Source organism: Erpetoichthys calabaricus, chromosome 3 (genome assembly GCF_900747795.2).
Source record: "Erpetoichthys calabaricus chromosome 3, fErpCal1.3, whole genome shotgun sequence".
Taxonomy (NCBI): Eukaryota; Metazoa; Chordata; class Cladistia; order Polypteriformes; family Polypteridae; genus Erpetoichthys; species Erpetoichthys calabaricus.
Window position 1 is genome coordinate 119,387,092 of NC_041396.2, and position 18,822 is coordinate 119,405,913.

At 37.5% G+C, this 18,822-nt stretch overlaps 1 protein-coding gene across 3 annotated transcripts in view; it reads left to right on the plus strand.

Moving 5' to 3' along the window:
* LOC114648337 (endoplasmic reticulum membrane-associated RNA degradation protein-like) overlaps positions 1–18,622 on the plus strand; it is a 146,208-nt gene extending 127,586 nt beyond the window's left edge. For 2 of the 3 annotated variants that reach the window (XM_051924257.1, XM_051924256.1), the window contains one exon: positions 1,526–1,711. In XM_051924257.1, the coding sequence (XP_051780217.1) occupies positions 1,526–1,682 (157 nt within the window). In that variant the 3' untranslated portion in view covers positions 1,683–1,711. Of the gene's footprint in view, positions 1–1,525; positions 1,712–18,271 lie in introns of those variants that run through there. The other variant, XM_028797319.2, reaches the window with a different exon arrangement.
* The last annotated feature ends 200 nt before the right edge of the window (positions 18,623–18,822 follow it).

The window sequence follows — 18,822 nt, forward strand, 5'->3', positions numbered from 1 at the left end:
TAGACTGTCACTTAAACTAAACTTTCCAGCAGCCTTTTTTCAGTCTTTCCAAAATTCATCAAAGGGATTCAAGTCAGAAATGATAACAGCCAATTAAGAACATTGTTTCTTGTTCATAAGTCATTTTGGCATAAACCTGGCCTTATGAATTTGATCAATATCCTCCAACCCTAGCCCTGAAAAGTTTCACATTCCTTTTTCATGAACAATACACAGCAAAATGCACTAATGTAATATTTCAATCACTCGGGCAGTCCCAATGATTGCTCTCTACTGAACAATGCAGGTGTTACAGTGGTTTGTCATTTCTTTTGCTTTTAGACATGATGAGCTGACAGGCATTTAAAACTCTGGGATAATTGTTACCATTTGGTTATGCTTTCAGTCAACATATTTATAAATCTATAATTGTTGAAGCACAGAAAGCACAAGCCTGTGTTAATGTCAATAAGCTTTTCTCCACAACAGCAAAATTTTGCTGTAGAGAACCAGCTTATACTTTGGCCAAACTGTCCTAAGTTTCATCATTTACTAGAAAGCCAAAATCCCTCCACATATATTACTTGGCATGAAGTATTGTGTTGTTGAGTTTTGGCAAACATGTCTATGTTAACTTCATCCCTCAAGTCCAACTCGTACATTAATTTGATTCAAATTAAAATATTTTGTATAGTGTGTTTTTATTTACCATTTATCATTATTTTAACAAACGTTTAATTTATGTACAGGACTGAATTTGAATTTAGATGGCAATATTCAATTGCTACAGCAAACGGAGCACTTCACCAAACAACTTTCTTTCTTTTCTTAATTAAATGAACTTCAGCAGATAAATCTACTGCAATGTCTAATATCCAGAGCATGTTCCTTTAATTATAGTATATATGGAATAGGAGTGATAAGAATAACACTATGCGTCAGTCTAGATATCATTTTTATAGTGTTTTCTGCACAGCCATCATTGTTTTTGCCTAATTTAAAAATTTTAGGAGAATGCAACTCTCATTCATTTTATTTCACTAAATAATTATATCACTTTTAAAATTACCGCATATCAAAACTGCCTTGCACTATACAAGTACATTTTGTGAGCTCGCATTGGATGACTTGTTTTCATGTCATCTTTCATCTGCACCCTTCTCTTTTCTTCATTGGGACCTGTCAAGTCATCACCAGATAATTCTAGGAAGTGATATCTAAGTTTAAGGACTGGCATGCCTAACAGATTATATGTTACATATTGTATACACTGTAGTTTTTATCCTTTATTAAATTCTCTGCCTTTCAGGAAATTTTGATAATGTCTTGTGTTGATTTGAATTTACGAAGAATAATTAAGTTTTTAATTAATGTTATTGTCTGTAAATTAAATATTTAAACTGGTGTTGTCTATGACAGTTTCTGAAGATATATATTTGTTGCTTTACAGCTCATGTTCTTCATTTCTGCAAAAGTACATTTAAAATATACCTATCATGGTTCAGAGAAAAAAGTTTAAAAGCAAATGTGTGTCCTTTTATTGCAGGTTTCTTAAACTGAGTTTGCAGTTTGCTGAAAATCTAGTAACATTCACCAATTCTGAGAAAAATAAATGGTCCGAAAGTATTAATTTAATAGATAAGTACTTCGATAAAGTGGAATTGTTTTTCAAAGCCATAAATTTTAAAGAAGACAAATTATAATGATGTTCTTGTTTATATAAAAAAAAAAGGTGAGTATCATTTGTGATAGCATTTTCTAATAGCAATTTACTATTTGTACTTCATTGTAATGTATTATAAATTAGGGTATGCACAGCTTGTCAGTTTAAATAATGTCACAAGCTTAGACATTAGTTGCAAGTGTATATGGAATACATTGCAAGATGTACTCCATTGCAAATGGAAATAAAAATGTAGTACCCACTGTTATAGAATTATAAACCTTTCATAATACATACATGTCGTGTTGGTAATAGCCCATTTTAAACACAGGTGTAATCACTAGGTTATCACTGTATATTCAGAACTAAGAATTGAAGGACAGACAATAAAGAAGAGAATATAGGAGATGAGAGCAGTCCTGAAACAAAAATATTTTTTATGCATTGAAAGGTGGTAGTGACTATGGTAAACAGTAATGATGTGACATTTGGTCTATTTTTTTATTGTGTAATAAGTGGTAAAACTGTAAAGAATAAATTAAACTAAGTGAACAGAAAGAGAGAGCAAATACCAAAGTGGTGTGTGTCCTAAGTAAAATAAAAAGGAGAAAAAAGGGCTTGCTTTTCTCATGATTATGACTGGCGACAGGAAATTGCCACAAGGATGGTGTTGGAGGTGTACTTACACTTATTGCAAGTCCCCAACACCCCCCAGATACATCTGGGACAAACACACACCTTGTGACAAGTAGGCAGCTATTTGAAAGTGGTATCATTGATAAACTGTTTAAAAATAAAGATTTTATCTGATCTCTTGTGCTTCATTAACATGATCTGAAAAACAGACATGTATGCAAAAAATGTTTTCATTATTCATTAAATTAAATGGGTTTATTTAACAGAAATACAATTATCCTCTTATACAAGTAAACCTTTTAATTCAATAATCAGTGACACTTCATTTAATATAAATTTAATCTTTACTGTACTTTTTTTTTTTTTTTTTTTTTTTAACTACAGAATAAGTTGTTTATTTACAAAGACTACAGCTTTGAATAATTTTTGACCATTCATTTTTGTAAAGCTGTTTAAGGCGTTGTCTGTCTTGTATGAACAGCCCTTCTCCTCCAACATTTCTGTCTAGAATTCAGGATGGAATTCTGAGTGTAAATGTTATTAAACTGCTAGGGTCACACGACCATAAAGACTAAAACTTAAGTTTAACTTTAGTAGTGCAAATTTTAAGCAAATGTGGCAAAGCCAAAAGAGGATAAATTGAGAGAAACTTTTAAGTGTGAAGACAGTTGTGGAGCAGTGAAACATGCTTAAAAGCACTTTACATGTAATACAGCACAAGTTCTTTGAAAATTTGGAAGCAATAGGAAATGAACAAAAAAACTGTTGAGGGTTAAATAAGAAGATCAAAAAGAAAATGCAAAGGGAAAAACAGCTGTAAAGCATATAAGACTAATTTGTGAAAAAATCAAATATTATCCTGTTATATATAAAGGGTTATTGGGCAGATCCAAGTAACTGTAAGCCAGTAAAGCTTAACATCCATCATAGGTAAATTTAATGTAAGAAATTATTAAGGAACAGATTGAGCAATAACATGGAAAGAACGAGTATTTAAGGAAGCAGTCAGCATGGGTTCAGACAGGGGAGTTTATGTTCTACTAATATGCTGTAATTCTATGAGGAAACAACAAAGCAAACAATTGGAAAGGTGCATATGATATCATTTATTTAGATTTTTTTAGAAAGCATTAGATAAGGACCCACATAAGAGTCTAGTAATAATGCTAAAAGAACTGGGAGTTCTGGGCATGATATATACATTAGTGCAAAATTGGTTAAACATAGGAAGCAAAGGATTATGTTGTGAGGAATCTTGTCAGGTTTAAGCGATGTTAAAAGTAGACTTGGGAAAGTTAACACATTAATTTTTGCAATATGCTAATGAAACACCTCAGCGGGAGGAGGAGAACCCGGAAGAAATGGTGGCAGGTGCAGGAAGGTGTGCTCATTTTGTCAGCAGTGGAAACAGAGAGAAGGAGAACACAGTGTGCAGTAGTGGCATGTGTGGGGAATGAGAAGGAGCATGACAAAATATGTGGGAACAGCAGTAAGTGGACAATCTAGTAGAGGGGAATGAGAGTCAAAGAGCAGCATGCTTTGGGGCTGTAACCCTAAAGTGAAAGACGAGCAGCATAAAAGAGTTGAAAAAGTCTGATTGAGAGTAGAAAAATTGAGGTGTCGCTACAACAGTGGGAGTTTAGCTGGGAAGCAATCAATAAAAGCTCATCAGTTTCAAACTCCTGAAATGTTTCCTTGTATTGTTCCTCCTCAACTGATTGTGGGTGTTAACAATACAAATAAGTGTGTACCTAAAGAATTATGCACACATCTAGTACAGTATTTATTTACTACCTTTAAAAATTTTATGAAATTTAAAGGTTTAACATTTCGTATTATTCGGTTCACGATATACCACATATCAACATGTAGCACTTGTGTTCATTTTTTTTCCATTTTTTACATACTGACATAGGGGCAGGGGAAGGGGGGTTTATGGCAGTTCTGGTGCAATAGAGAAAAGTTGCAAAGGTTAAAAAAAAAAAAAAAAAAAATCATATAAGTTCTAAATAAGTTATCTTTGAGTGGCACTAAAACCAAAATAAGTCTCTAGTACCTCTGTATTTAACTCATTGGACTTCCAGGTAGCTTACAATGCTGAAATAGAAGTGTAATGATTATCACTATCCATTATTCCAGTTTGCAGTACAGTAATCCCTTGCTATATCGCGCTTCAACTTTCGCGGCTTCACTCTATTGTGTATTTTATGAGTAAACATATCTAAATATATAACGTGGATTTTTTGCTGCTTCGTGGGTTTCTGTTTTGGACAGTGGGTCTTTTTACTTCTGGTGCATGCTTCCTCAGTTGGTTTGCCCAGTTGATTTCATACAAGGGACGCTATTGGCGGATGGCTGAGAAGCTACCAAATCAGAGCACGCAGTTAAGTGATTGGCTCAGCGACAAAGTGCCGAATTCGATTCCGCTGCGTTAACCAGGAAGTCTCAAAACGCTCATTTAGCATCAACATGTTTCGCTGTGTAAAGAGTTAACTTTTGTGGTGTTTTGTGTTTCTTTGTGCATAGTCAAGCCCTTCGTTATGGCTCCAAAACGATCTGCTCCTGCTACTGCTTCAGGGGCAGTGCCCAAGCGCCAATGGAAGATGCTAACGATTGCCGAAAAGGTAAAAGTTTTGGATATGTTGTAGGAAGGGAACAGCTACACCGCTGTAGGGACGCCATTACGGCATCAATGAGTCCACGATTCTTTTTATTTAAAAAGGAGGTAGTACTAGGGTGTTGTACCATGTTAGCCATTATGAATGTAGAGAAAAGCCAAGCAAAATGACACCTTTTATTGGCTAACTAAAAAGATTACAATATGCAAGCTTTCGAGGCAACTCGGGTCCCTTCTTCAGGCAAGTTATGTTTTACCAACATGCTGGAATTCTATGAAGAATCAACAAAAGGATAGGATCAAAGTGGAGTACGATTGTCAGAAAGCATTTGAAAAGAAGCCGCATGAGAGATTGGGTCAGACACAGGTAGCAAAGGGTTATGGTGCAAGGAACCTTATCAGAATGGCTGACTTTAACAGTGGTATTCCACAGGGGTTGGTGCTAGGGCCTCAACTATTTTTAATATATATAAATGATTTGGATAGAAATGTAAGTAACAAGCCGGTTAAGTTTTCAGGTGATACCCAATTACGTGGATTGGCAGATAATCTAGAATCTGTTGTATCATTACAGAGGAACTAGAACAGCATACAGGCTTGGGCAAATTTATGAAAAACTAAATTTTAATGTAAGTAAATGTAAAGCATCATTACATGTAGTAAGTAAAAATGTTAGGCTTGAATACACATGGCACTGCCAGATCTAAACACTAGTGTGGAGAGTTGCTTGTGTACTGAAGTGATTTTAGCTGCAGGTCCCATTGTACTTATGGTGCCAAGCAGAGTTGTGTTGCGCTGCAGCAGTCTATTAGCCAGCAAAAGTGCTGTGAAGAAGCCATGTGTTGTTACGATACTGCCCAGAAACGGCTCCATATGCCTTATAACCACAGACTCGGAAAGTGTTTGCCCTGGGTTGTAACTCAAAACACAACTCTCAACAAAACATTGCCAGATGTCCAAAATCGTTGCAAACCTGTGTTTTTTTTTTTTTTTTTTTTTTTTTTTTTTTTTTTTTACACGTTCATCATGGGTGTCTTTGTTGATAAAGCGCAAATGCCGCATGATAGAGGTCACGGGACATTGTATCTTTGATTGCCGGTACAACAAATAGTTCTGAGCAGACATCAACCACAGCACTAACATTGGTCATCACTGCTCTTGTGCTCTTGGCAAGTTCGTTGTACCACATGACAGATACTGACAGAATAAAACTGAATAATAAAAAAAAAAAATGCGCTAACTTTTACAAGTAGCCAAAATTTACACCGGATGTTACAGACTCAATTCAAATGTATGTTTTTATTATAGTAATAACTAGCAAAATACCCGCGCTTCGCAGCGGCAAAATACTGGCTGAATATTTTAATTAAGAAAAAAGTAAACATTTTTAAACTGAGGGAAAATATACAAATAATTATTTGTTAAGGATCTCTTTGTACACGACGTTGTCAGTTCGTCCCTCCGGTTGTAATATGACCAAGCTGTGCGCTGAGCTTACTCTTGAGCATGCAACATACAGTTGGCCATGTGAAAAGAAATCCTGCCTCAAATCAATGCCAACCTTTTGTAGTGTTTGTCCTTGAGACTTATTAATTGTCATTGCGAAGCAGAGCCTTACTGGAAATTGAACGCGTTTGAATTGAAATGGGAGATTAGATGGTATAACAGGGATGCGAGGAATAAAAACTGTGTCACCCGAGGCACTGCCAGTAAAAATAGTTGCTTCAATCAGGTTGTTTTGTAGAGATGTGACCTGAAGTCTCGTGCCATTACAAAGTTTTGGTGGCTGTAAGTTTCTCAGTAACATTATTGGTGCCCCAACCTTCAAAATGAGATTATGCTCAGGAGTGCCTGGAGGATTTAGAGTGTTGAGAAACTCTATCGGATAATGCACCACGTCTTCTACTTCTACAACTGAATCAACAGATTGATATGTTTTTGGTTGTGAAGGTAGTTCTTGAAGTAAAATGTGGTTTATAGTCGTAGTCATGTCATTTTTTGGTGTCAGGATAGCTCTCTCTCTTAACCATGACACGTCATTTTGGTGGAGATTTCGTAGATCGGGGTAAACATTTTGAAGAAGGCTTTGTAAGGTATTCGCGATGAGACAGAGATTTGTAGGAATATTTATTTTGCGATTTTCTTGTATGAAGGTGCCATCACCTATACTCATCAGAAGAGTAGAGAACTCCTCTGCTTTTTTGTCGCCTTTCAAATGAACTCTCATGTTTATTTTTAAAGTAACAACATTGATTTGTGGCCATAGGTATGAAGATTTCAGAGATGCTTTAACTTCATCAGCGCGTGTTCCTCTGGGCATGACTGGTAGGGTTTGGCGGAAGTCTCCAGCCAGTAACACTGTCAAGCCTCCCATAAGTTGGTTGGTGTTTCGAATGTCTTGGAGGGTCCTGTCTAAAGCCTCAATACCTGCTCTGTGTGCCATAGTGCATTCATCCCAGACAATAAGCTGACAATGTCGCAGCACTTCAGCCATGTTGCTTTGCTTTGACATGTTACACATGGGGGATTCAGTATGGTTGAGGTTCAGAGGCAGCTTGAAAGCTGAATGAGCAGTTCTGCCACCCTCTAGAAGAGTTGCAGCAATGCCAGAAGAAGCCACAGCTATGGCAATGTTACGTTTTGCTCGGATTTTTGCAGGGAGAAGGTTTATTAGGAATGTCTTACCAGTTCCTCCTGGAGCATCAAGGAAAAACACCGTGCCAGTGGCTGACGCAACGCTGCTCATGATTTGGTCATAAACTGACTTTTGGTCACTATTTAGCAAACGCTCATTATTTGTGACTATATTGGCCAATTGCGAGGTGTTGTAAGATGTCTCTTTCAAGTACTCGGGATTTGACGTAAGTTGTACCAGTTCTGTTAAAGGTGAAGGCAAACCGTAATGATGAAGAGATTGACCTCCAATACCAATTACGTAGTTTTCAAGCAACTGTAGACAGTTGTTATAGATCAAATTTAACCACTGGTGGACTTCTGTTCGTATATGATCTTTTTCAGTCTGTCTCCTAATATCTTTTGCTTTGCTGTCTTTATGTTTTTCCCATAGGTTTAAGGGGTTTTCCATTTGGCAGAACACCAACATGACAGCAAACAGTTCACGGATCTTTTGAGGTGAGCGAGACAGAGCAGCTTCCTGTAGAGTCTCATCCCAGTTAATATTGTCATGTAATAAACCGAGTGCCCTGCAGGCTGACTTATAGGTCGGATGTAGGACACCAACTGTTCTGAGAGATTTGAAAGATGTGGGACCTGTGATTTTGTTGAGCAGCAGTCGAAGATGGTAGCATTCAGAGTTATTCGGGTGTACAGTGTAGACCCGTCCCAGCACATTATCCTTTTTCACTCCCGAATGTCCTGATACAGGGTTGCCCTGTTTCCTTCGACGAAACATGTTGTTTGCCCACACATAATATGATGGAATTTCATTATAATGAAGTTGTTTTGCAAAATCATCATGTTTACAAAGGTCAAAGAATGCTAAAAGGGTGATTTGTGGTGGATTGTGTACTTTATTGGCAACGTTGGCTTCTGTGAAATAAATTCTTTGTCCGTTCTCAAGATGCACAGCAAGATGAACGACCGGAGGGAAACGTTCGTGAATGGGAAAACAGAAAATGCGCCAGGATGCTTCAGAGCTACTAATGTAACGACCAGCTTCGTATCGAGATACTTCGTCATTTTCATTTTGTATTGTAAATACTGCCTGGTCACTTCCCTTGTTAACATACTTGCAGATGTATTTGATTGATTTTACTGAAGTGCAAAATTCAACATTGATGTGAGCATTGAAGAAGCGGGACAGCACAGGACTATAAGGGACCACCCATCTGTTGTCGATATCTACTCCTTTGATGTTAATTGTATGACCTCCATCAGCAGGTGCGCGCCGGCGGTACTGAGGGTAACCATCTTCTCTGGTCTGAGTTTCTGAGATGAACGGACGTGGGTACCTCTTAGTGCATATTCTGTTGATCATGCAAGGTGAGTTGATATTATGAGCTCCTCATGGGCCGTGAATCATGGTGGATTTTACTATTTTGTGTAGGGCAGGGTCAGTCTGTGGATCAGGAATTTCCGCACGGATGACTTCATCAATGAGAGCTGGTTTAATCCTATCTTTTAGCCACAATAGAATGTGTGCATGGGGAATACCTCGCTTTTGCCACTCTATGGTGTACATGTAGCAATTTGTACAGCCAAAAATGTTACTCTTCGTGAGCAAGTGTATCATTTTGCGAATCTTGAGATGAAATACACGACTGATAAGGTCGTGGCGATCGTGAGGTTTTTGACGTGAAAGGAGAATTTCAGTGATCTCAGGCCATTTAGGATTGCAAGTAAATGTGATGAATAAGTCAGGGCGGCCATAATGACGTACGTATGTCATTGCATCTTGTGTACGCTCGTGCATATAGCGAGGTCCTCCAGTGAAGGAAGATGGTAATATCACAGCTTGACCAAGTTTTATTAAATCAGTGTCGTTTTTGTCAATAGCATCTTTTAAGTGAACGTAATTTTCAGCTCGTAGTTTTTTCTGATTTAGTCTGATATAATTTAGTCGTTCGGATTCAATTTTTGCATACATATCAACTAAAAACTGATTTAATAAAGTTCAGAAGAAAAGGATAGTATTATCATGATGTTGTCTGATCATAAGGCGGTATGAATAGAAGTTTGCTGCAGAGATGGTTTTGTTCATAGGTAACTTACTGGTAGCATGAACTTGAGGTATAGACACAGAATAGCCGTCTTCACCATAGCAGAACATGAGAGGATATTGAAGTGCATCGTAGGATCTGTGGGTTTCCTTAATGGGTTGTAGTTTATTGTCTCTGGTTTTCAAGACAATATCTCTATTGTTGAACGTTTGCCCAATGATGACAACACCAACTTGATGAACTGTGGATTTATTAAATCTGCCTTTGTGTGCTTGTAATGGTTTTTTGTCTGCGTGAATGACAACTTTGAAGTCTCTGTCATCATCTGAAATACTGTCCACTGTGGAGTGGAAGTCCTGGATGTAAGTGTTACAGTCATGGAGCATTTTTTGTAATTGCTTGACCAGGGGTATGTTAAGTCCAGAAAAATTAGCGCAGCGGATTTGTGCTTCCTTTTCATCATCCCCGACAAAATAAATTTGCAAAAATTTGTGTTCCTCACTCGGCATCGGTAAAAGACTGCCAATCAAGTGATACACTTGTCCCTGAACTTTAAATGAAGGCATAAAATTTCCCTCAACGATTTGTTTAGCACCAAATGACGTCGTTTGAAATGCGCTGCTGTACTTTCGAATATTGTTCAAGAAATGCTCACTTTGAGGATGTTCGCCATTTAACAGGCCCTCAAGAAGGTCAGGAAGCTTACGTAAAGGAGTGAGAGAGACTTTACCACCGTTACAGCACAAACCAGGAGATTCGCATTTCCACTTCTGAGCTTGACAATAGTCACAGTGAACATCCATGTATCCAATGTGTACTGTTTTGTCAGACTCATAATGTATGTTTGGGTCGTACGAAAATCCACAGTTGGCTTTTTTGAGCCAAACCTGTTGTTTTCGTATGAGCCGCTTTTCATTATTGGGATCGTATCTAGAAACAGAAGCTCTATTAACTTGTGGATTTGCCTCCGTGTATTTAGCGACAGCGTCTCTATGAACTTGTGGATGTGCTTGCGAGTATTTAGCCACAGTGTCCCTATTAACTTGTGGATGTGCTTGCGAGTATTTAGCCACAGCGTCCCTATTAACTTGTGGATGTGCTTGCGAGTATTTAGCCACAGCATCCCTATTAACTTGTGGATGTGCTTGCGAGTATTTAGCCACAGTGTCCCTATTAACTTGTGGATTTGCTTGAGAGTATTTAGCCACAGCGTCCCTATGAACTTGTAGATTTGCTTCTGAGTATTTAGCCACAGCGTGTTTATTAAGTTGTGGATTTTTGTGCGAGTATTTGGCGGCAGCTGCACGAAGTTGCTTCCGTCTAGCTGCATCAGAAAATCTACCACGACGTCTGATACGCCTCCTTTTTACTGTGTTCTCACAGCTTGGATTGCTGCTGTCATAATCGGCTGGAGCTGGATTTGTTTTGAACTGACATTCGGTATGTGTCAATTGATATAAGCATACAACTGGCTTCATCAATAACTTCGCATCCATCTTTTGATAGTTGAAATATTCATAAACATTAAAGTGTCCACTACTCAAATCGTCACCTGTGAATCTAAGATGTTTAAGAGGCATTGACGGTTCTCCAAAGGTGTAAAATATTTGGCCATTTCGGTATACTTGAAAGCGACAACCAAACAATTCAGCGGCAGCCATCAACTCACATGCAGAACCATAGGTGAAGGGCTTAAGCATTTCAGTCTTATAGTGCTACTGTGTAGTATAATTATCTCCTGTACCATCATCAGTCCACGCTTGGAACCTGTCCCAGTCATTTAATACATAAGACACAATGTCCCTGCAGATATCAAAAGTGAGCCTGGTATGTCTGTGCAATATGTAACACAGAGAATGGAAAAGGCAGGCGCCATCTCCGGGCATACACACCACTAGGTAAGTGATAGTTCTTTGATTGATGGTGATCACCTCGATAGACATTTTAATAGGGGTAGAGTTGGAAGAATAAAGGGAATGGGTACTTGATCAACAGCAGATAAGTCGCGGATTAAATAAAGACAATGGGTAACTGAACACTAAACTAAGTGTAAAATATCTACACAATAACTATAAGAATCTTAACAAATGAACAATAATACAACGGAGAATCCGTGGATTAAATGTGCCTTATAAACTGCGCAGCGGCTTATATGGGCAGGCAGTCAGGAAAAGAAAGGGATTCAAATATATAAACGAAGAAAACAGCAGCAGAGAAGCCGCGGATTAAATAAAGAAAATGGGTACCTGAACACTAAAGTAAGTGTAAAATATCTACACAATAACTATAACAATCTTAACAAATGAACAATAAAACCGCGGAGAACCCGTGGATTAAATGTGCTTTATAAACTGCGGAGCGCCTTATATCGGCAGTCAGTCAGGCAAAGAAAGGGATTCAAATATACTGTATAAACGAAGAAAACAACAGCAGAGAAGCCGCGGATGAAATGTGCCTTATATGGCGTTCGTTTATAACACAGCGAAAAAGATGTGTAAAGACCGCTTGACGAAAAAACTGCAGAGCGCCTTAGCTTCCTTGGCGAAGCAAGGAAAAAGGACGGCCTTATATCTCGTTCGTTTATAACACAGCGAAAAAGATGTGTAAAGACCGCTTCACAAAAAAACTGCAGAGCACCTTATCTTCCTTGGCGAAGCAAGGAAAAAGGACGGCTTTATATCTTGTTCGTTTATAAAACTGTGGATAAGCTTTGAAAAGAATGCCTCCTTGGCGAAGCAAGAAAAGGAATTCACACACCGCAGCGAAGAACGGCTTTATATGGGCAGGCAGTCAATGACGTGGGAGGCATGGTGATTTCCGCAGCAGCCGCAGGGAGGCGTGATGATGCAAGACGCAACCGCCTGCTATGGCCGTATACAGTATACGAAAAAAGGTTCCAGTTATGACCGTTACGCATTGAATTTCGAAATGAAACCTGCCTAACTTTTGTAAGTAAGCTGTAAGGAATGAGCCTGCCAAATTTCAGCCTTCCACCTACGCGGGAAGTTGGACAATTAGTGATGAGTGAGTCAGTCAGTCAGTGAGTCAGTCAGTCAGTGAGGGCTTTGCCTTTTATTATTATAGATAATAGCAGCTCACTACTCAAAACGCAGAGCACCTGGGGCCTCATGTATAAACGGTGCGTACGCACAGAAATGTTGCGTACGAACCTTTCCACGCTCAAATCGCGATGTATAAAACCTGAACTTGGCGTAAAGCCACGCACATTTCCACGGTAACTCATACCTTGGCGTACGCAATTTCTCCACTCGGTTTTGCAGACTGGCGGCACCCAGCGTCAAAGCAGTGCTACTGTTCCTGTGTGATCACCCTTTCTTTCTTAGATCCACATTCCTGATGCGGCTTTATAAATACACTGAAACTAACTGCATATTGTTTATTAGTGTAATGCATCTGATTGTAATTAACCTGCAGCAATATAATGGTCCAGGAAATAGCCATAGTATTCCAAATACCATAACTGCTTTAGCGTTGTAACTCTCACTGCATCTTCTTCTTCTTTCAGCTGCTTCCGTTAGGTGTTGCCACAGCAGATCATCTTTTTCCATATTACTCTCACTGCACCACTCGGAGTATTTATATCACTGTATCTGAGTGGGAAATCACAGCAGCAGCTGATTGGAAAGAGAATTATCGGTATACAGCATGAAGCAGACGCTGCCTGAGCCAAGGCAAAACGCTTCAGAGACTTCCCTATACGGACTTCGCGGTTTAGAAAACGTTTCATCCCAAGAACTATAAACGCACTCAATCAGTCCATCAAGTGCTCCTTGTAGAACTGTTTGATCTTATAAGTACAATTACCTCACTGTAAACTTGCACTACAGTTATAATATTGCACAACCTGCGCCACTTTATGAAGCGTGTATTTACATATGATGATATCATTTTTAAGATGAAATGCAGCAAAATATGTTGATTATATTATACAGCTAAAATTTTAACTTCATTTAAATAATCTGTATTGTTAATAATTAAACATGTGAGTACACGGTGCCGCAGCGCTAGCTAGTTCAGGGATTGTTCCTGCATTGCGTTGTATTCTTGCGCTGACGCGACACTGGAAAGATAGACGGATAGAATAATTAAACATGTACTACGAAGATATTTCAATGCTCCTTAAAAGTTTTGAAGAATCGGCGTTCTAAGCTTACAGATGGCTTCACGTCTATTACAGAGCTGATTGTGTGGCGATTGGGCATTTGGAGAAAGAAAAGTTAGAACAGGAATTGGAGGTTAGTATGTTTGAAAGAGACAGTACTTCTGTAATAAATTATTTAATCGAAGGTCGCACATGGCGCAGCAAGACTCTTGTGTGAGATATAAACAATCACTGCGCCACCGTGTTCCCATGTTTAATAACATGCTTTCATTCCTGTCATCATGAAAATGATATCACGTATACATCTCAGTATTTTAATTATTCAGAGAGCTGTAATATCACGAATGTAATGGATTCTGTGTCCTGTCGGAAAAAGAGAAAGAACGGAAGCACGTAGTGATTCACACACATAGAGCACATTGAAGATCAAATACAGAACAAAGCATTTAATGTGCTACTTGAGAAACTAGTAAAATAAACGATTTTAAGATGAAGTTTGTGATGTTCTACTTTAATGGCAAAATAAACTATGTGATTAAAGTGGAAATTTCGAGATTAAAGTTGACATTTCGTGCTTTTTTCCCCACTGTGTGCCTTTTTTTTGTCTGTACCCTAATAAGCTTTCATATGACACTCAGACGGTGGGCTACGACTCGCTTTTTCACGGCGACTTTGATATGTGATTTCTTTTTTATTTCGGGCACTGTGCGACTGTGTGAAGTTGAGCCTTCGAGTTTCTCTGACACTCTGTCACTCGATCAGCTTCCTTTTGTTGATTATACCACTGTTTAAACCAACAAATAGTACGTTTTTCCTTTGCCTCCACTTGGTATTCACTGAAATTCTTATATTTTCTCCCGTGCTTTTCCCATTGTCTTTTCACAGAAGGCTATTTATATTGATTTGCATATTCAAAGAGGCGTAATTCTGGGAGGAGTTGGGGCGGGACAGAAGGCGCGTGCACGTGCGTTACTTTTCACGCAAATCGGGATTTATGTAGTAGAAGAACGTGAAAGTATGCGTGCGCACAGATTCCTGCATCTGGATTTTTCTGTGCGTACGCACAATCCCGCTTTTGTGCTTACGCCATGTTATAGTGTGAGTTCTACGCATGGCGTTATACATGAGGCCCCTGGACTGGAACCCAGAACCTTTTGGTTTTAAGGCAGCAGTTCTTACCTCTGCACCATCCAAGAATACATATCAACTTTTTTTCAATTGACATTTGAGCTTGGGGTTTTAACTCATTGACATCAACATGTAAATTGAATGATTTTTTTTACTTTGGTTTTATTCTTGAATAATTTGTGTTAATATGTTAAATTGATATTTTGGACTAAAGTCTTCACAAATTATACACTTCACATCATTATTACCGTATATACTCACGGATAAGTTCTCCCATGGCTAAGTTGGGACGTGATTTTACTGTATCATTTCTGGTGTTCTATAATGTCCGTCGTATAAGTCAAATGCGGAAAACTCATGCTATTGGTCCAAGAGATTATGATATGCTTGCGCCCACCTGAGAGAGTAACCAGAGAGCACACTGCCTTTTTTTCTATGTGGGCGCGACAATGCGCTGTATCAGCGCGTGTTCCTAACCTCTCACTCTATTGTGCCTACGTGACCACACGGTAATACCCGAACTATTCCGAAGCAACTTTTGCACTGATTTGTGTTTTTTGTATCTCACACCCTCATACACCTTTGTCATAAGAGCATCCTTTATCTAAAATGGAGCGTTCGATCAGAAGAAAATATGAAGCTGGTTTTAAATTAAACGTCATTGAAGTAGTGAAAGAAATTGGTAACTGCACTGCTGCAACAAAATTCGATGCCTCTGAGAAACTGATGCATAATTGGAAGAGACAAGAACATGTAAAATAAAAATGTAAGTGTCACATTTTTGAACGGGCGTATAAGTCGGGGTCTGATTTTTATGATCGATTTTTTGGGTTTCAAGACCCGACTTATATGTGAATATATACAGTAGTATAGTTGCTGTTTCAGATATGGGTACAGCATTTCTTGCCTTGCATTTCCTTTCATCCTGCACTTACACAGATCGTTGTACACACGTAACACACATGAAGTGCATGTGTTCCAAATAACGATATTATTTACCCTATACAACTCCAGGCATCTCACATGCAGATAAAGAGCCTTGAGCTGAGAGAACATTTTGCGGTGGTGGGGGGATGGGATAGCAGACTACTTGTTGCTTGGGCTGATCAACACATTTGCAAAACAAGAGACGCTGATGAGGAGAGGTGTGAAGGAATTTAAGGTGGGCCAGGATTATGAGTTTTTTTGTAGGCTTCAGGAATTCTAGTGTTATGAAGACTAACTGAATTTCAGATTGTATAGCATGATGTTTACCAGTCAAAGGTGGTTATGCTTAAGCTTTATAACACATTGGTGAGACCTCTACTGGAGTACTGTGTGTAGTTTTGGTCTCTAGGATACAAAATAGACATAGCAGTGCCAAAAAATGTCTAGAGAAGACTAGGCTGATTTCAGCACTCCAGGGTGTTCGTTATGTGGGAAGGTCTCATCAATCAAATTGCGTAGCTGGCATTTTTCTTTTCTTTTTGTGCATTCATTGCTGTGGCAATTTTAGGATTTGCCTAACGTTGTTTTTGTTTGGAGCCAAAAGGATCAATTTTACTCTCAAATGGTCAGAAAATATTCTTGGACAGTCAGTAGGATAATTTCTTCAAACATAAAGTGAGCTTCAGTGTTTTTTTCTTTTTTAAGAATGTTCTGGGGTGGAGGAACACCTTCTGTTTTTGTGAATGTTAATTTCTGTGCATCATATTAAGTCTACCTGTGATCTATAAATTCTTCAATGAAGATTCTGCATTCTTTAGGCTGTTCTGTGTGAGTTTCCAAATTGATTCAGTGACATAATTCTGAAGGTTTCCATTTTTAAGTAGAGACACCATTTAATCTTCTCCATTTGTAGACTATATATTTTACAAAAAATGGAAAATTCTAAAACTTTTACCCTATTGTTTAATAATTTCCAGACTGGTGAGAACTTGAAACAGTCCTCCTGTAGACTATTAGAGGTCATATAGCATGGTTTTACAAATTAACTTGTACAGGTAAATCGAAATGTTTAAAATTTCTTAACCTCTTAAACTCAACCTCACTTTTGGTCATTTTCTGCTACTTTGATTTAACTGTCTGTAACTTCATCATACTTCACTTAGTATTCAGGTTTTACCCATAAAAAAAGGGCAGACAGTTCTCTTTAAGAATTTGTACTGCTGAAGGATTATTTATTTATGTTGTATACATATATTAAATTAGAATAACCTGCAAAATGTAGTAATGTTTTTACCAAAAAATGCACTTTGAACATTTATTATCATAATTGTTGGAATATGCTTCCAAAGACCATGAAAGTATCCCAGGTGGTGTCAGGAAGAAATGTTATGAAATATCTAAAATGCTCATGTCCACAATTACTGTTTTGAAGCAAATTATTACTGCTATTTCCTTCTCAGTTGCTGTCTTCGCCATTCCAAAAAATGTGAGGAGCTGTGTCATCTTTATCAAAATTGTACAATTGGTAGACAGTAGAAAGGAACATGTTACCTTGTTTGAAAGGGCAGAACCTTATAAGAAAGTATATGTGACCAAGTATCAATGTTCTTAGCTGATTGACAGATTCTTCAGATGTTTATATACAAAAGGAAGATACTGTCTGGAAGAGGATTCTAGACAATGACTGTAGCAAATATAGAATATTGCAATCTTTGAGGCAACATGCGCCTATTCCTTTTTTCGTGGTACAATATGAGTCACACACTGTGTTTTGTCTTTGGTGTCTTTCCTTTTTTTCATTGTTTTGTGTGTGCAACAACCTCTGTTCATCTCTTCAGTTTGTTTAATTATTTTCCCGTATATCCCTTAATCATGCAATTTATTATTTAATTCCTATTTCCAGGGTGACTCTTCGTCTAAAATGTAAACATGTAAGCAGCTGAGCAACTTGAAAAAGTAGTGTGTTCTGAGATTTCTCAGTTAAAGAAGCGGGCAGTTTCAGTGTAATTTAGTTATACTCACTAATTATGTTGTCGGAGAGTGGTAAACTGTTGCATGTGGATTATCACACAAAAGTTAAGGACTTTACTGTACTCTGCACACTTTACAATAGTAACACTATAAACCTGTAATTAGAAAAAAGGCACCAGGTGTTGTAATTAGTAATCTATGCAGCACCATAATGAATTTTCAGTAACTCCATAACCAGATAGGCATTACATTCAATCCATGTCCTTGCTCCTCATTCCTTTTGTAAGTTTTTTGTGGTCTGTTGAATAAATAACAAAAGCCAGATGAAATGGTAATTTATTTTTACATTTCTTTCGTTTTGACCTTGCTTTTGGAAAGTGATTTTAGTATTTAGTTTCTGGTTTTATTTTAGAATTTTTTATCTTTTAATTTTTAATTTGTCTTAATGTAAATAAATTTACTTCAGTAATTATAATTGATGTGTAGAAACATTTGCATATTTACATTGAATTGATGTTCTGCTTTATTAGATATCCTTTTCTTTACAGTTTTATCACAAAAATCTTAAGAAATCGGGCAATCATAAAGGAATATGTGAAAAAAATGGACCTTCTTCAGAGAGTAATAAAGAAAAAGTGTGCCATAAAGTAGAAAGGGATCCTTCTTCTTTATTTGCATTCACAAGCAAAAGGGTTAATATTTTTATTTTACCTGGAAGTGCACCGCATATATCCTTTAATAGAGCAGAAATACTTTTTAACTTTTTTGAATTTGCAAAATAGTGAAATGTTCTATTGTGAATGGCTTATATATTTTATTTTTACCTTTTACCTCTTGTTATCCTGAAGCACTTACAAATAAACTCAATATTTTGTGCAGAAATATATACACAACTGTTTATAACTGTTATTAAAATGGTGTAAATTTTGTTTGTTGCAGTGGTGTTTAGGAAATATCAAAAATGTGTCTATATATAATATATATTTTTTATTTTATTTTCAGATTAAAATTTCTGAATGAAATTTTCTTGCTTATGTGTTTTAATTTTTGATTTTCTGTCAAGGCTTGAACTTATTACATTCACATGTGCTTATTTAGC